At 38.4% G+C, this 18,904-nt stretch overlaps 1 protein-coding gene across 1 annotated transcript in view; it reads right to left on the reverse strand.

Annotated features, from left to right (window-relative positions):
* Positions 1–18,904, reverse strand: part of RBMS3 (RNA binding motif single stranded interacting protein 3) — a 1,212,798-nt gene that overhangs the window by 956,293 nt on the left and 237,601 nt on the right. The window contains exon 2 of the mRNA XM_042780448.1: positions 14,343–14,515. Within this exon, the coding sequence (XP_042636382.1) occupies positions 14,343–14,515 (173 nt within the window). The remainder of the gene's footprint in view (positions 1–14,342; positions 14,516–18,904) is intronic.

An 18,904-nucleotide genomic window follows, 5' to 3' on the forward strand; every position in this document is an offset into this window, starting at 1 on the left:
GGTCCATGGTTTTGAGTGACTGGGAAGCTAGATGTAATTATTCCCCATGATGAGATTGGTAATAAACTCTATAGGAGGTAGCTGCTTTTGGAGTATGGCCTGCTTCCAGTATATTAGAAGTTTTGATCATAGTCTCTAGCTTTTAGCACATCTGGATTCTACCTTTGGCCCAGTCTTCATCGGTGTGGCCCACCATGCTGCTTACCGATCTTGAGACTATTCCTGGACTTGAACTAGTGGTCTTCTGTGTTGTCTGCTAATCTTGGGTCTATACTATTTTACTTGTCCATCTTGGGTTCATCAGCCTCAGCAGCCAGCAGCTGCATGAGTCAGAAAAAGCCTTCAGCTTCAGTGGGCCTGGGACAGGAGACAGAGCTGAAAGCTAAGGCAGGAGGGCCTTCACCCAGCTCCTAAAGCTGGCACTTTGAACTCAGACTTCTAGCCTCCTAAACTGTAAGAGAATAAATTCTTGTTTGTTATAGCCACCCACTTGTGGTATTTCTTTCACAGCAGCACAAAAAAAAAAAAAAAAAAAAAAAAAAAAAAAAAAAACAGGTGGCTTCTTAACCACAACCAAACACTTTGAGGGAGTGAGTCACCAGGCCTGTGGGCTCAGAAACATGGTCTTGGGGGACATCAAGCTCAATTGGCACAATACAGTATATAAAAATATTATTCTATTTTGGTGAGTAGCAACTAGGGTCTTAAAAGCTTGCAAGTTCCCATCAAAGACGCAACTATTGGTCTCTCCAGGTACGGAGCAAAGAGGAATAAAGAAAATAAAAGACACAAAGAAATAGTTAGTACAAAGGACAAATGGACCATGGGAACCTCAGCCTTCATGACCCTGAGACAAGAAAAATAGATGAAGCCTGGCTACCAATGCTAACCACTTAGAAAGAGATCAAAATTAGAGATCCCGGATAAAGTGGGAGGAAAATGTGGAACAAAATTCAAAACATAAAAATGACCAGAATTACTGGTCAGATAGAGACTGGTGAAACCCCTAAGACTATGGCCTCAGGTTACCTTGAGGGCCTGGAATTGGACTTACTCCCATGGATTAGCTCTCAGCCAAACAAGAGAAAAGCCTCTGTGCAGAACACCTACCCCAGGGAGATGTACCCCTTAGAAGAGTCATTCCTGAGAGATCACAAGGGCCCATCTGCATTGGTGAAAAGCTAGACAGACAGCAATGCATAGGTAAAAAAGATGCAGGGAAAGGGTAGTCACAGGGAGGAAATGGGAGGAGAGCTGTTTATTGTGGGGAATGTAATTAGTGCTATGAAACAAAATATGTATGACATGTTGAGTATAAAACAAATCTGCTTTGTAAATTTGCACCCAAATCAGAATAAGAAATTTAAAACAAACAAATAAATGAGGTAAATTGCCATCCCAAAATCTTACTCTTTTCCAGATGACTGGGCCATTATAAAAATTAAATTCTTATATGCGTCAAAAGACTTCCCCAAAGCAGCAAAAAGAGAACCTGCAGTCTGGGGGAAAAATGTTGGCAATGACATAGTCAACAAAGGAGTTTTCTCTAAAATTTATAAGAAAACTAATACCCAGCAACAAAAAGACAAACAACGCAATTCAAAAATAGGCAAAAGACATGAACAGACACTTTACAGAAGAAAATCTTCATGAGGCCAACAAACACATGAAGATATGTTCATGATCATTAGAGATTACTAGAGAGATGCAAATCAAAACAACAATAAGATACCACCTCACCCTAGTACTAATAGCAAAGTTCAACAAGACAGAAAATAACAAATGCTAGTTAGGATGTGGTGAGATTGGGACTCTCATATACTGCAGATGGGACCGTAAATTGATAAAACCACTGTGGAAATCAGTATGGTAATTGCTTACGAAGTTGGAAACAGAAATACCATTTGATCCAGCAATTCCATTACTAGCAATATATCTTAAAGAAGTGAGACCCAGGGCATAGATATGCAAACCCATGTCCATCGCAGCACTATTCACAATAGCAAAGAGATGGGAACAACCTAAGTGCCCATCAATGGAGGAATAGATAATCAAACTGTGGTACATACACACAATGGAAAACTATGCAATATAAGGAATTATGTAGAATCCACGAAACACCTCATAACGTGGATGAACTTGGAAGATATTATGCTGAGTGAAATAAGTCAATCACAGAAGGACAAATATTGTTATTAGTCCACCATTGTAAAAACAGTCAAGGAAAGGTTTATATATGCAAGGAAACTTTCTTTGTTGATTGCAAGAGATGGGAGGGGAGGGGAGACAAATTAAAAAAAAAAAAAAAAAAATCTAACTCCCTACTTCCCCAACAGAATAATGTCTTCATGGGTGTAGTTGGAGCACCAAGGAGAGACAAGCAACTCTACTTCAAAAAATTGCCAGGTTATGACCCTGAAGAAAGGTTCACTCCAAATGGCTTTGAGTTTCCATCTCTGTACAAAGGCTGCCCTGGTCAAGGTTGCCAATGGCCTTTATCTTGCCAGATCCATATTTGAACATTTCTGACTTGTCAATATTATTCAACATATTTAGTCATACTGCCTTCTTGAAATGCATTTCAGATTGCATGTCACACTCTTCTGCTCTCCTAGTTTTTCTCTACCTCAATGGCTGTTACCTTTTTGGTGTCTTCTCTTAGAATCTCAGAATGTTGAGTTCTGTGATCACTTTTCTTCTCTTGTTAAATACATTTCCTAAATACAGATCATGGTCAAGAAAAGGAGTTCTTAAGCCAAACTCCATGACTTAAACACTGGATCTGTCAATTACCATCTATGTGACAGTGGAAAAGTCACTTAATTTCTTTGTTCATTTTTTTTTCACCTATACAATGGGAATTGCTGTGAGTTACAAATGAGTTTCAACATATAAAATGAAGAGCACTTACATCTAAAGTACTCAGAAATATGTTTAGCACATATATCAATCCAAACCCATGGCCATCGAGTCGATCCCTACTCATATGATGCTGTAGGACAGAGTAGAACTGCCCCATAGGGTTTCCAAGGTTATAAATCTTTACAGAAGCAGACCATCACATCTTTCCCCTATGGAGCATCTGGTGGGTTTGAACTGATGACCTTTCAGTTAGCAGCTGAATCTCTTAGCCATTGCAGCACTAGAGCTCCTTCAGAACATATAAAAATCCAAAACCAAATCCACTGCAAAGGAGTCAATTCTGACTCACAGAAACCTTCATTGAGTTTCCAAAGCTGTAAATCTTTATGGAAGTAGATTGCCTCATCTTCCTCCCATGAAGCAGCTGGTGGGTTTGAACCACCAACCTTCTGGTTAGCAGCCAAATGTCTTAACCACTACATCACTAGATCTCCTCATAAGCATATTATTATCTTATATAGGACAATGTATTCAAATGCCATATGCAGTTCTTATTACTTCCATTTTACACCTTTTACTGTAACCTCTGCTCTGAAAACTAGAGTCATATGAAAGTGCTAACTTACATTTCATTTTAGATATCTATTAGATATCTGGGAATATCAAAGAGCCCCTACAACACAGTAGTTAAAGTTCTCAGCTGCTAATTGAAAGATAAGCAGTTCAAACCCACCAGCCACTCTGTAGGAAAAAGATGTGGCAGTCTGCTTCTGTAAAGACTACAGTTTTGGAAACGTTATGGGGCTACTCTACTCTGTCCTGTATGGTCACTATGAGTCAGAATCAACTAAACGGCCAAGAGTAGTAAGACCTCGAAACTAACAAGATTGAGGAGATCTAGTGATTTATCTCCACAAAAAGCTGCTGTTCCCTCAAAAAAAAAAAAAAAAGGTTCTACACTCTCTCTGGATTATATCTTAACATAAAGAAAACAAAAATCCTCACGACTGAACCAATTAGTAACATTATGGTAAATACAGAAAATATTGAGATTATTAAGAATTTTATTTAATTTAGTTCCATGACTAATGCCCATGGAAGCAGCAGTCAAGAAACTAAATGAGGTATTACATTGGACAAATCTGCTGCAAAAGACTATTTACTGTGTGAAAAAGCAAAGATGTCACTTTGAGGATTAAGGTTTACTTGACCCAAGTTATGTATTTTCAATGTCTCATAGGCATGCAAAAGCTGGACAATGAATAAGGAAGACCAAAGAACCACTGATGCCTTTAAATTATGGTGCTGGTGAAATATACTGAATATATATATCATGGACTGTCAGTAGAGCAAAAAAATCTGTCTTGGGAGAAGTAACCTAGAATGGTTCTTAAAAGCAAAGACGGTGAGACTGTCTCACATGCTTTGGTCATGTTATCAAGAGGAACCAGTATGTGGAGAAGGATATGATGTTTGGTAAAGCAGAGGTCAGTGGAAAAGAGGAAGACCCTCAATGAGATGGATTGGCACAGTGGCTGCAACAATGGGCTCAAGAGGAGCAATGATTGTAAGAATGGCACAGGGCTGGACAGTTTTTGTTCTGTTGTTCTGTTGCTATAAGTCAGAACTGACTTGATGGTAGCTAACAGTAACAATGGCCTCTGTGGAAGCTGAAGCTAAGAGCAAGGAGATATCTCTAATTGCTCTTTCCCTTAACTCTCCTGACATATCAAATTCATCAACAACTTCTATCAGAATTACCTCCAAATTATATCCTGATCTATTACATATAACATCCACCACTAACACAATCACACTGCCGTCGAGTTGGACCTGACTCACCGTGGCCCCTCCTTGGGTTTCCGAGGTGGTGTCACTACAGAAGTAAATTCTCCAACCTTCCTTCTGAGGAGTGGCTAGTGGGTTTGAACTGCCAGCCTTCTGGTTAGCAGTCAAATGCCTTATGCACTATGCTACCAGAGCTCCCACCACTATGATGCTCAAAATAATCATCTAATTCTGGGACTTCAACAATGGCCTTCTTGATCATTTTCTTGCTTCTCTTCTCATGCTCCCCTAAAATCCATTCATGCAAAGTAACCAACATAATTTTTCTTAAAATAAATAAATAAAGATAAAATTCTATCTCCTTACACTGGCATACAAAAACCTTTCAATTTGGCCCTGTTTTACCTCTGTGACTTTATCTCTTACCATTCACACCCTGGGCACATCCTTACTCATTATCCTTTTGCTACTCTGACCTTCATATGTTCCTTGAATACAAAAAGCTCATTTCTACCTTTGGGCTATCGTACAAGCTGTTAACTGTCTGTAATTCTCTTCTTCCTTTATTATATGTCTGCATTCTTGAAGCTGAGATTTCACTTTAAAGAGGTCACCAGTCTATACTAGCCTTTCAGTCACTATGTACAACCTACTTTTCATGGCATTTATATATTGTTAATTTTCTTTTTCTTTATTATTTGTGTATTGTCTCTTCCTAGTAGAAGTTCTGCAAGAGCAGTTACATACCAAGATTTATGGTATCAGCACTACTAGGAATACAGATGGCATCCAATAATTACTATTGAATAAATGAGTAAATGAACTATAGCAATAGGGACGTAGAAGAGATTCTGCTTATCATAAACATGAAGCAGGTAAATCTATGATTCTTGGGAACTGATTGGAGGTTGAGCAAAGAGTGGTCTCAATTTCAAACTCCCCACCCTTGGGAGTGATAACTGGGTAAATGATGGTAGCATTCACTGAGAAATAGAATGCTAAAGAAGGAACACGGGTGGAGATAACCCTTTATAGACAATGAGTTTAATAATTCTTGGGATACAAAGTTGGAATTACCCAGGGAATAATGACATATAGATCTAGGACTAAAACAAGATTCCATTGGCTGTACTTGTAGATTTACTAATCATTGAATAGCTAAAGTTATTTAAGTACAGAAGAGAATACAGTTTGTAGATTGAGAAGAAAAGAGGTACAATCTCTAGCAAACACCAAAATATTAAAGAGGCTATTGGAAGAAGAGGAGCTAAAAAAAGAAACTCAAAGAAAATAGGAAAATCAGGATAGAAAAGTACAGAAATCAAAGAAGGAGAGAATTGGGAAAATAACAAGATGTCAACAAGGCCAAATAACAAAGACATGAAATAAAATAAACACTAAAATGAATCAGCTGTATTTAGCAATAAGAAAATCACTGGGCAAATTAGAAACTAAGATATCATATGAACTTTCCAGAGGCCTGCTCTTGAACCACAAGTCCCTCAAATTCCCATGCATTCTGTAATGATGTGTACCTAGAATTCTACATTTCCCTAAGCTCTAGGACCTTGCTTGATGGTCCAGACAGAGTTGATTGTACCCTCTCCTATCTCCAGATTTTCTGTGCTATCACCAACATGGCTACAATAAAACTTCAGTTAACTGGTTCTCTCAATAATTTTGCTTTTACTGTTCTCTATTTCTAGAAATATAAGGAGGGGTCGCTATGCGTCGAGCCAACTTGATGGCATGTAACAATAACAACAACAACAAATTTCTAGAAAAGGGAGCTCTGGTAGCATAGTGCCTAAAGTACTTGACTGCTAACCAGAAGGCTGGCAGTTCAAACCCACCAGCCAATCCTCAGAAGGAAGGTTGGGCAATCTACTTCCATAGTGATACTGTCTCGGAAACCCAAAGAGGGGTTGCTATGAGTCAAGTCCAACTTCACGGCACATAACAACATTTCTAGAAAAAAGGGAAAACCCAGATTTTCTGTGCTCTCACCAACATGGCAACAACAAAACTTCAGTTAACTGGTACTTCAATAATTTTTTTTTATTGTTCTCTATTTCTAGAATAAAGGGGAAAATATCACATTTTAGACAACTGAAGTTGATATATTTTCAAATAAATCATGTGATAGGTAAACTTTCAGCAAAATTTTCTTCTTCCAGTGTAATGAAAATATCATAATGAATGATCAATGGAACCATGGGACAAAAATTTTCTGGATGCCCCAGACACTGGAAAATGCTGATTATTTTCGAAATCACTAAACTTATGTTGACCAGACTCTGAGTCATGAATAAAAATTAAAATATCTATAAAATTTTAATAATATGAGTTAAGATAGGAAGAATTTCTTGCTTCGCCATCAATTAAATGTAAACATTAAGGAAAAGTAGAATGTTGGGAAATATGTTTTACATATGAAAATTACGTGAAGGAAAGTGAAATCCTTCTAATTACATTATTTAAAGCATGCTTAGAGGCCTATTTAAAGACTTGATTTTCCATACGCCTGATCTAGAAATTTAATTTTGAGATCAGAAAATTTAATTCATCCCTAAATTTCTTAACAGAAATTATTTTGAAGCCTTCTGGTTAAGCACTTTGGTGGTGGTGGTTGTTGATATTGTTGTTGTTGTTGTTGTTATGTGCCATCGAGTCGGACCCGACTCATAGTGACCCCTCCCTGAAACACTTTGGTAGATCCTCTGAAATTACTAGCTCCTGTCAAAGTCAGAGTAAGAAAGTTAAAACAGAGGATTAAATATTGTTTTAGAGTTAATACAGATATCATTTACTTCTGGGGTTCTCAAACTTTTGGTGCCTAGGAGAATTACCTGGAGGACTTTAAAACAGTCTTGATGTACAGACCAAATCCTATGCTAGGTTAATGTGAAACCCTGGATATAAGATCCAGGCATTAATAATTTTTAAAACTCACCAAGGGATCCTCATAGGCACACAAGTTGAAGAACCATGACTTAGGCTATGCTTGCTCCCATTAAATGAATGTTTTAGTGGTTATGAATGTTGTTGTTGTTATGTGCCATCGAGTAGTTATGAATAAGAGCTTTGAAGTCAGAGTCAGGTATGAATCCTGGTGGTTGTGCAAACTTGGACAAGTCCCTTAAGCTCTTTAAGCTCCAGTTTAATATTACTATGTAATAATTGTTCTTACTTCTTAAGGTTGTTTTAAGTATTAAATAAGACAATATTATAAAAGTTTTACAGAGTACATGGTATATAATAAATACCATATATAATATATACGTATAAACATAACAATTTATTGTTACTAATTATAATTATTTTTATTCATTACAAAATAAATACTATGTCTGGTTACAGTAGATGCATGGCAAGTATAGTTGAACCTATAACTGAATTAATATATATAATCAAGTATTAAATGTCTGCTGACTCAATGAATTCAAACAACCAGTTTAGGTCTTTAAGGCACGCTTTCACTTAAATCACACAAAGGCAGGGTTCAAAGATTTTCAAATTCACTTCCTGCTCACACCTGCCACCACACCAATTTATGAAACCTCAAAAGCAGCTATGTAATTCGAGCCTGACTTGGAGAAGAAAGCTACTGATAACTTCTTAGGTCTTATTAGAGTAAACTTTTAAATCTTCAATGACACAGTAAGAAAGAACTCAAAAAAATTCCAGTCACATTTTTCTTATTTACTTAGTTACTCCAGAGTGCATGATGACTTGTTTTCCTTTAGTTGTATCTGACCAGTTTGACAGATTACTGTGACAAGGTTACTTTTAAATTGATAAAAGGTTTGATTGTGTCGGTGCATTTGTCAAAACTGTCTGACACCGTGTATAATGGACTCTGCACTCAGAGCCCAGATGACACTCAAGTCTCCTCTTACTATTCAGCGTTCAGCACACAGCACGCCAAGACATCCAACAGGATTGGGTAAAAGTCTGGGAGATTAGCTTGGGCAGACCCTGCAGCTCTCAAGCATAACACTCCCATTTTGTTTCCCTGTCTTTTCATTGTGGGCGTTCCTCCTCTCTTGTTAAATGTTAAAGTGACATCCATAGCTTCCTTTTCAAGGGGCAATGGTAGGGTGTCATAACTTGAGCAAGGAGAACATTTACACGGAAAAATGAAGGGCAATCCAGCTGACTTCCCTGCTTTTCTGATGATGATTAGAAATAGGTGTGCACCTACCCAAGCGTTTCTCTCTCTTTTCCTTCATTCTCCTTCAAGTGGCCTGAGCAGCAGCACATACATTTCATAACAGAACAATCCACTCTATACATGGACAATATTGCAATTAACTCTGGATTAGCTACTCAACTAGAAGTGGGGACAACCTCCTGGGCTTTTTGAGAGCACTGTATTAAGTCAAATATATAAACCATGATGGCTCATATGTAAAAACTATCATAGATGTGAAATGTGGAAAAATGTTAATGATTTATTCCATTTTAAATTCTGTCCATTTTTTAAGAACAATTTCAATGGGCTTCAAGGGAACATTTACAAACATGTAATAAAAGTCGCCAATTTTCCAGGAGAAGGAAATATAGCTTAGTATTTCAAAAATCATTACACCACCAAAATTTTATTTGGTCCATAAAAGTTTTAAGACTCTCTTTCTCTCCTCATTAAACCATATCTATCTTTCCCCATATCCATCTTCTGATCTTCACACAAGAGGGTATATAATCCAAGTTTTCCACACACAATCTCCAAGAGATATTTTATTAATCTATCCATACCATCAACTGCGGTGTTGGTTTTCATTACATTTACCTTTAATGTTTTTAATATTATAGCCACTAAATGTTTAATAGCACATTGCTAACGCATTCGTGAGAGGGTAAGAAAAAGTGACGAAATGAAAATCAAATGTTTTAGATTCTATTCTGTTTTTACTTCACTCTTTCTTTTAGAGTTCTTTTGGTTAATTGTCTCAGACACCAAAAATAACTGTTTCACCACCCAAATTCTTAATTCAAACACCCTCTTCTCTGACTACAAATTCATCTTTGGGCATGCTTTTCAACCATTCCTATCTGATTGTTTCCTGCTCTCATAAGATTCCTTCTTTCAACTCTGAAGAAAAATCCAATTATGTCATCTTCTTTTACGTAACAATCTAATGGTTTCCTCCACTGTTAGAATAAAACAAAATTTGTACATGATGTAAAAAGGGGTTGTCTCATCCCTTTCCATATTTCCATACTCCGCTTCCTTGTCTGTTATAGCCACACTGGTCTTCTCTTCAACCCTTTGTTCTTTTCCCTTAATCCACTGAGACTACACACACCTCACACATGCTGTTCCTTCTCCCTAAAATGTTCTTCCCTTCACTCCTCACTTAGTTAAACCTATTCATTATTTTGATTTCAATGGATTTTGATTTCATCAAAAACACTTCCTTATCACCCTATGTAGGTTTAATCCTATACTACAGATTCTCTTACTACCAGATCTCTTTCTTGTCTTGGACCTAAAGTTGCAATTTTATATTAAATCATATGATTATTTGATTGATGTCCTTTTTTTCCCTAATAGAATGTAAGCTCTGCTAAGGTAAGGTCTTTGTCTAAACTTACTAATTACTGAATCCTCAAGACATGTTTGCTGGCATGCAGCAAGTTCTCTGTAAATATTTGTTGATCAAATAAGAACACAGGAAAATTCTTTCACATTTCTCAAGATAAAGATATTGCAAGGCCTTTAACTATATCATTTCCTACCAGACACATGATTATAATGCATTCTTTCACCCAAAACATAGCTAGAGAAGTTTTCCATAGAGTACAAAATCCTTTTTCATGTTTTGTATTCCTTGGCCTTTTTTGTTTGTTTTCCTTTGCTTTACTTGCAATCCTAACATGGGTGCTTCGATGATATATGTGAATGAAATTATATAATAAGTATTTGCTCTCAGATTGTATGGAGAGAAATAATGTAATTTCTTCTTCTTTAATGTTATTTTCTCTCTGTTCATTATACTAACACGAATATTGTATACTTACTACCAGATAATTCAATATGTCTATGCTTTTTTTGTATCTCTGTTTCTCATTATTTTATTACTATGGATATTACCAAACGTTGTATTTTCCATAAGAAAATATTAAATCTAAAATTACTTAAAATTTTATAGGATTACACATGGAAAATGGATCCTGATGGTAAGCTCATTTAAACCCACAAATACCATCTATTTTAAGGTGAAATCATTTTAAAGTGTTAGATGAGTAATACAGCAAAGCAAAATGACTTGAATTTTTAGAAGACACTTATGTAAAATAGTAATGATCACTGTAAGAGAACAAACTGCAAAAGAGGGAACATGAGTTTGCAAATGATCTGCATTGGTCTCTTACCAAAGGCTTCTCCAGCCATCAGGTCAAACTCATGCAGCTGAATCAATTCAGGCTGTGACTCTGCCAACAGCTGCAAAAGAGGACTGGTGAAAAGATGGAAAAGGTGACCCAGAGAAGGTTTCACTGCTAAATAATGAGACCTTCAATCAAATACCAGCATTTTAGAGTGAAAAAATGTCAAAAATTATCAAGTTCAAAGCCATTACTTTGTACATTTGAAAAACCAAAGTTGGGAGGAAAAAAGCAATATGTCCAAAGGCACAGACCCAGTTGACAGTGCAGCCAGGTCTAAAGCCCAGTCTTCTAGTGCACAGCCATGTCCACCACACTAAGCTGTCCGTTCACATCGGTTCTCTAAGATTCTTTAGAAAAAAAGAATCGAGCAATACATCTCAGGTCCAGACCCCTTCAGTAACTGGAAAGCCAACATTTTTAAAATAACAATAGCATGGACCAGATCCTATTTCCCTCTGTTCACTTAACATTCTTTGAATTTCTCAAAAGCATGTAAGAAATATTTTTTTAAAAAGACCTTTTTTCCTCTATAATACTGTTTCTATGTCACCACGGTTCTTTTCTGGGTTAAAAATGCTAATACAGGCTTTCAGGTGGTACTTTCCTTAGGTAAATTTCTGGCATGTATGTGCAGACATTGACAATAAAATTCATAGTAGGATGCTACACTGGTATATGCATAAACGAGCTCTCCAAAAAAAAGAAGGAGGGAAAAAGACCTGATTTGCAAGGCTGAACAATTTCCATGGTATAAATACTCTCACCACAACCAATTTTAAGGCCCCAAGTCAGTAATGACTAGCATATAAAATTTATGAATATTTATTGATTGGTTCTAGTGAACAAGTCAGAGGGAGCTCAGTCACACCAGTGAGATGACAAGCAAACCTCAAAATAATCAAACTCAATTCACTCTTTTATAAAGTGGAAGCTGAGATTGAAAGAGCCTAAGGATTACATAGTGGCTGAGCAATTTCTAATATACAGGATTCCACTTCAACTACCACAAAATATTAAGTGTAACTTTGTACATGAAAGTCAATGGTCTTATACTATAGTAGACAGAATATTTCTCAAAATACGGTCTATAACCATATGGGAGCCTCTTAGTGATGTATATTCATGGGATCCACCCCAGATCTAGTGAATCATAATAACTTGGACCCAGGAATCTGTGTTTCCAGTAGATTTAGGGCAATGGCAAAAAAAAAAAACTTTCCTTGATACCTATAACCAAAAAAACCAAACTCACTGCCATGGAGTCAGATTCGACTCATAGCAACCCGTCATTGGGTTTCTGAGGCAGTATCACTACGGAAGCAGATTGCCCAACCTTCCTTCCAAGGAGTGGCTGGTGGGTTTGAACCACCAGCCTTCTGGTTAACAGTCAAGTGCCTTAGGCATGCCACCAGAGCTTCTTTGATATCCATAGTATGTTTTAAATGAATGCAATTCACATAGAAATCAAGAATAATAGACATAATTCCTATTCACATAGCACTGTTTAAAGGAGGTACTCCATCTGATGCTTCTATCATATAGTCTGTAATCTTTCACATTTTTTAAGACCTAATTTTCCAAATTAGTTGAGATTTTGCTAACAAGAACAACCAGAAAAATGAGTTATTTACCTTCCAACACTCAACCTTAACATTTTTTAGATCAAAATCTAATACATAGTTGTATGTCTTAGTGTCTTAGGCCTGTCATTTTCATATTCTTTTTTTTTAATAACTAATTTTAAATAGGGAGCTCTGGTAGCGTAGTGCCTAAGGCACCTGACTGCTAACCAGAAGGCTGGTGGTTCAAACCCACCAGCCACACCTCGGAAGGAAGATGGGGCAATCTACTTCCATAGTGACACTGCGTCGGAAACCCAAGGAGGGGTAGCATGAGTCAGGTCTGACTCGACGACACATAACAACAACAATTTTAAATAAATACTTTTCAAGGTTCTGCCTTAGCTCTTTGACAAAACAAGACAGTCACTAGCAACCTTGCGCCTCCACCCTAATCCACATATTTTCTTGGCAGATGATTATATATATGTATTTGTGTTTTCGTTTATCTGCCACTTCCTGTTGTTTTGGTATTTACTCCCTGTCTTAAAATTCAGAACAAAGGCAAATAAATACTGTCTGCTTTGTTTTGCTCTCTTAATATTTTAGAGGTTGGAAAATTTACAAAATAAATATCCTCTGAACCTTCTTGTAAAAGTATTGCAAAAGAGGGAAAGAAGAATTGAGTAATAGTTTCCCAATTCTCAAAAATACCCAGCTAAGACATAATCTAATGACAAATCCACTGTACTGATACTACTTTAAAAGTAATCAGACAGCAATATAAAAATATAGTTCTATAATTCTTAATTTATATATTCATTATTAATTTTATTTGGAGGGTAATCGTAAATGTGTCTAATTTATTTGCATAGAAATAAAAGAGTTAATAAAATAAGTGTTGGTAGATAAAAGATAATGAAACTCTTCTGGAAGGGGATTTAATCACTTCCACATTTCCTAACAAAGACAAAGCTAGTTGGTGAGTGCAGTTCTTGGCCTTGAGGGGAGATGATTTCACTGGGCTTGCCAATAGGTGTTTTCCAGGAACTGGAGAAAATGTCTTGTAATTCTCCAAGTACCTGTCTCTGGATGGACCTATAGGAGCCGAGATGCTACAGTGGTTAAAGCACACAGCTGTTAACCAAAAGGTCAGTGCTATGAACACACCAGCTGATCCACGGAAGAAAGATTTAACAGTTTGCTTTCGTAACGATTTATAACCTTGGAAACACTATGTGGCAGTTCTCTTCTGTCCTACAGGCTTGGTGTGAGTCAGAATCGACTAGACAGAAGTGGGTTTAGTGAGTTTTTTGGGTTGGACCTACATTTACCAAGCACTGGCCAGAAATGCCCTGGTACACAGGAGGTAAGCATCCTGAAATCTACCACTTCTGAGTTTTGAGATTCACCTAATACTTCTCAAGAAAAGCTGCTTCTGTCATGAGATATGTCACTGGTTCCATAAACTACATGGCTTTAAAGCCCAACTCATATTTTTTCACCATCCTTTAGGCCCACTGATATCTGCTAAAGAACATTCACTTTCACAACAAAAATTAAATCCTCATTCATAAAATAAATTCAAATGTCAAGTTTAAGTTCTGTTTATTTAGAAGAGTCTTCACCAAGACATCAATGAGTGGGTACACTAGGTGAAATAACCAATTCTCTGTGGACTGAGTCCCCATGGGCAAGTATGTGGGTTACAGATGGTACACAAAGTCGAAGTGCACTTACGGTTGGCAAAGCTTGATTAGGTCCTGGTCAGTGGTGCCTGGCGGAAGGCCTCGAATGTACAGGTTGGTTTTACTCAACTGTTCCCCGCTGCTGTTGCTGCTGCTGTTGTTGCTGCTGCTGTTTGTGCTGGGGCTGGGAGGAGCCATGGGGTGGGGAGCTGGTGCATAGGACTGCTGGAAACAGAAAAAGCTGTTACTGGAAAAACAAAGCCAGCACCTGTTCACAGGCCCGCAGAACAATTCCAAAGCAATGCAAGCCTCTTGGCCTCTCCAATACCCACACAGACACACACACATAGACACAGCACACACACGTATTTAGATTACTACCATCTGTTGATTCAGAGAACATCAATTACTTTTTCCCTTCTCGTCCTGCCTTTGGATCAGCATAAGTCAGTCATAAATGGCACACAAAAAAGTTACCAGGTACTCCTGTAAGTAGCATATGGCTTCTAAGTTGGTCCCTGACCACACTGTGGTTCTCCTGAGACCTGTATATTAAGATGTTCTCTCCCTCCTTGATAAAAGAAACTGGCTCACTCTTGGCACCAAAGCTACTTCTCTAACTTATCTTTAATAGCTAAGCATCTTCAGTTTGCTCTATTGTTTCCCTCACCATGACTATCCAGCATTCTATAAATAATAATTATATGAATGAATGAATAAATCCATCCTAGCTCTTTCCCCTGCTCTCAACAGTGTGTCTTTCCATTGAATGTCCATTGTTTGAAAGACTAAGCCAAATTTCTTTCCTTGGATTCTCTTTAAATTAATCTAACAGGAGGTTCTGAAACTACAGCATTATTGACAATTTAGACAGGAAAATTCTGTTAGGTGCTGTCCCATGCACTGTAGCATGTTTAGCAGCATAGCAGCATCCTTGACCTTAACCCACTGGATCCAGTAGCATTCACCCCCAATTGTGACAACAGAAAATGTATTCAGGCATTGCCAAATGTCCCCTGGGGAACAAATTTCTTTCTAGTTTAGAACCACTACTCTAATCTGTTTTATGACAAAAAGAAAATGATAAAATGACTCACAAATACTTGTAATACACAGGATGAGGATGTTTATAATTATATATGCCATCATGCCATTATTAGTAAATACGTATATTCATTTTACTTTATTATTTAATGTTGTTGTTGTTGTTGTTGTTGTTGTTGTTTGCCGTCGAGTCGGCCCCGAGTCATAGCGACCCCTCCATGGGTTTCCGAGGCAGTATCACTACGGAAGTAGGATTGCCCGGGCAATGATGGAAATGGAGCTGACTACGGCCTTGCTCACAGACAGCTGAACTCTTCTGTAGAATCCCACAGTAGCTTCCCACTGAACTGAGGATAAACCGGTATTTATTAAAAAGGCCTCAAAGCCCCATATGATTCTTTCTCCCGCTACTTCTCCAATGACAGCTTAGACGAGACTCAATTCTCCTCCAAACCCTGCACCCTTTCCTACTCTCAGTCTAACTCTGCTCAGGTGGCTCTTACATAGCCTTTCAGTCTCTCATTACGTATCACCCTACAGCTCTCAGGGATTTTTCTTCACAGCATTTAGCATGTTTGGTACGTATCTAATGTGTTTTGGATTACTCATTTAATAACTGTTTCTAGCTCTAATCTATATATTCCCTGACGGCAGGAACTGCAAACCTTTGCATAAATAGCCTGGCCTCCTACCTGATATATAAAGCAAACAAACACACACAAAAACCACTGCCATCAAGTCAATTCCCACTCATAGGGAATCCCACTGGGTTCCTAAGGCTGTAATTTTTATGGAAGTAGATTGCCTCATCTTCCTCCATGTGCTTCATGGAGGTAGTTTTAACCACTGACTTTCTAGCTAGCAGCCAAATGTCTTACCCACTGTGCCACCTGATATTATTCACTCACTGCCGTTGAATTGGATCCAACTCACAGCAACCCCTTCTTGGGTGTCCAAGGTGGTATCACTATGGAAGTAGATTACTCAACCTTCCTTTCGAAGAGGGGCTGATGGGTTTGAACCACCAGCCTTCTGGTTAGCAGTCAAATGCCTTAGGCACTACACCACCAGAGCTCAGCCACAAAACCTCTGAAAGGTTCCAGAATAATCTTTTCCCCAAATTATCATTGTCTCCCTAGACCTGAGTCTGAACCATTTCATATGTAAAGGGCTTCCAACTTTTTATCTGGTCTACATGACTTCAGGCTTCCTGGTGTAATAAGACAAAACAGTCAAATGGACAAGTGCAAACATAAACTGGCCAAGAGTATACTGGAAGTTTATTTATTGACTTTTTATTTTTTTTAAAGGAATTGAGAGAAAAGAGACTTGATGGAAAAAGAGCCAAACCCAGAGCTCCTGACTCCCATCTTTTTTTCTTTTATTTTAAGAGCTTGTTTTACATTCAACGTTACATATACATTTAGATTCACTCCCCATTCACCATATCCAACCCTAACCCAGTCTCCTCCCCTCCCTACCCTGTAACCTTCCCCCTGTGCCCCTCATATTTACGCACTCTTGTTTGTCCTGCATTTCCTCAATTTGAATGTTGGTCCTCTGATGCCCCATGGTCCATTGGTCTAAGGGATGTCTTACCCATAGAGTATGTGTATGCATCATCTTGGGTTGAGTGGTCTGCATGTACATCTTGTTAACTGTTGGGGTGAGAGTCAGCCCCTGGGGGAGCATTTTATTCCAGGTGCAGAATGTATTTCAGGGCGATAGTATTGGGGGTCTCATCAGATTTCATCTGACCAGTAATTCTGGCCTAATATTATTGAGTTTTTGGATTTTGTTCCACGTTTTCCCTCCCACTCTATCCAGGATCTCCAGATTTGATCCTTTCTTGAGTGGTTGGCACTGGTAGCCGGGCACCATCTAGTTCTTCCGGTCTCAAGGGCAATTGTGTCCTATGACTGATTGCTTACAAAAGGCCTTGTTTTTTTGTACTCTTCTTTGCTTCTGATGGTAGGAGACCATTAGCTTCATCTTAGATGGCCACTTGAAAGCTTTTAAGACCCCAGTCACTACTCACCAATGTAGGATGCGGAACAAGGCTTTTATGTATTTTGTTGTGCCAATTGAACCTGGTGTCCCCCAGTACTATGGTCCTGAGACGGTAAATCTACTGGATCTCTCTCTCACAGTGTCTGGTTGTCTGTGAGGGATTACTCTGTGTCTGTCTTCTCTTGTTTCTGTAAGGATTGCAGGTATTTTGTATCACTGGTGCCTGTGCAAGATTAGCCTCAGCTGAATCTATCCTTGCTGTAGAGTATACTTCTATTCACTGACCCCCATCTGATTTTCTCAGGTTTTTATGTGTTTATCTGTAGCCTGGTGTTTGGTGTTAATGGCAATGCAGTATTGTGGACACATTGGTTGGTTTTAGCATCAGTCATCTATCTGTTATGTGCACAATTCGGTATCCTCCCATTTCCTAATGTTATCATGGTGGTCACAGATCCTTTCTATATATTCCTCCCTCTACCCATGTCAGCATGTCGACCCCAACTAGCCCAAAATTAATCTTTCCCCTTCCATCCCCATTCTGGTAACCTACAAAGTAAGTTCCCTTTCCCAAGCAAACCCTTCTCTGCCTTTTTAGTAATGGGCTCATACAGTACTTGTCTTTCTGCAATTGACTTATTTCACTCAGCATAATGTCCTCCAGGTTCATCCACGTTGTGAGATGATTTGCCTATCCCTCACTGTTCTTTAATGTAGCATAGTATTCCATTGTGTGCATGTACCATAATTTGGTTGATGGGCATTTAGGTTGTTTCCATCTCTTTGCTATAGTGAATTGTGCTGCGATGAACATAGGTGTAGATATGTCTGTCTGTGTACTCTCACCTCTTTAAGATATATTCCTAGTAACGGAATTGCTGGATCAAATGGTACTTCTATTTTCAGTTTTTCAAGGAAATGCCATACTGTTTGCCACAATGGTTGTACCATTTTACAATCCCACCAGCAGTGCATAAGAATTCCAATCTCGAGTTCCGGCAAGATGGCGGACTAGGCAGAAGGATTGCAAAGACCCTCTTCAACAAAGAAAAGGGAAACCGATTAACACAGACACAGAAGATAATCTTGAACCCCTGAGCCTGGAAGGGAAGGATACAGAATTGGACTAACCCAACTAGCAGAAGAATTTGTGTGAAAATACCAAAAAAAGGAGACATACGGAGCTGCGGTCTGACAGCAAACAGAGTGACCCTGAAAGTACAGGTGGCTTGGAGATTCCCGACTGGTGGTAGGACCTAAGAATTAACCTTAAAATCACCCTGCTATCCAGGGACTGCACGGACTGTGCACGGTGGCTGGGGAAAAAACAGAGAAGGTGAAGAGAAAGGTGGGCTGAGTTGTGGACTTTTGCCAGTCCGGAGGTTGCCGCCATTTTGTAGGTTTAAAAAGTTGCTTGACTATTTTGCATATTTAAAGAGACAGTGCTCTCGCAGATTCCTGTGGTGGTAGGACATAAGAATTAACCTAAAAATCACCCTACTAGCCAGGGACTGCATGGACTGTGCACGGTGGCTGGGGAACAAACGGAGAAGGTGAAGA

The sequence above is a fragment of the Orycteropus afer genome, unplaced genomic scaffold (assembly GCF_000298275.1).
Source record: "Orycteropus afer afer isolate SDZICR_OR568_19922 unplaced genomic scaffold, OryAfe1.0 scaffold00003, whole genome shotgun sequence".
In the NCBI taxonomy this organism is placed as follows: Eukaryota; Metazoa; Chordata; class Mammalia; order Tubulidentata; family Orycteropodidae; genus Orycteropus; species Orycteropus afer.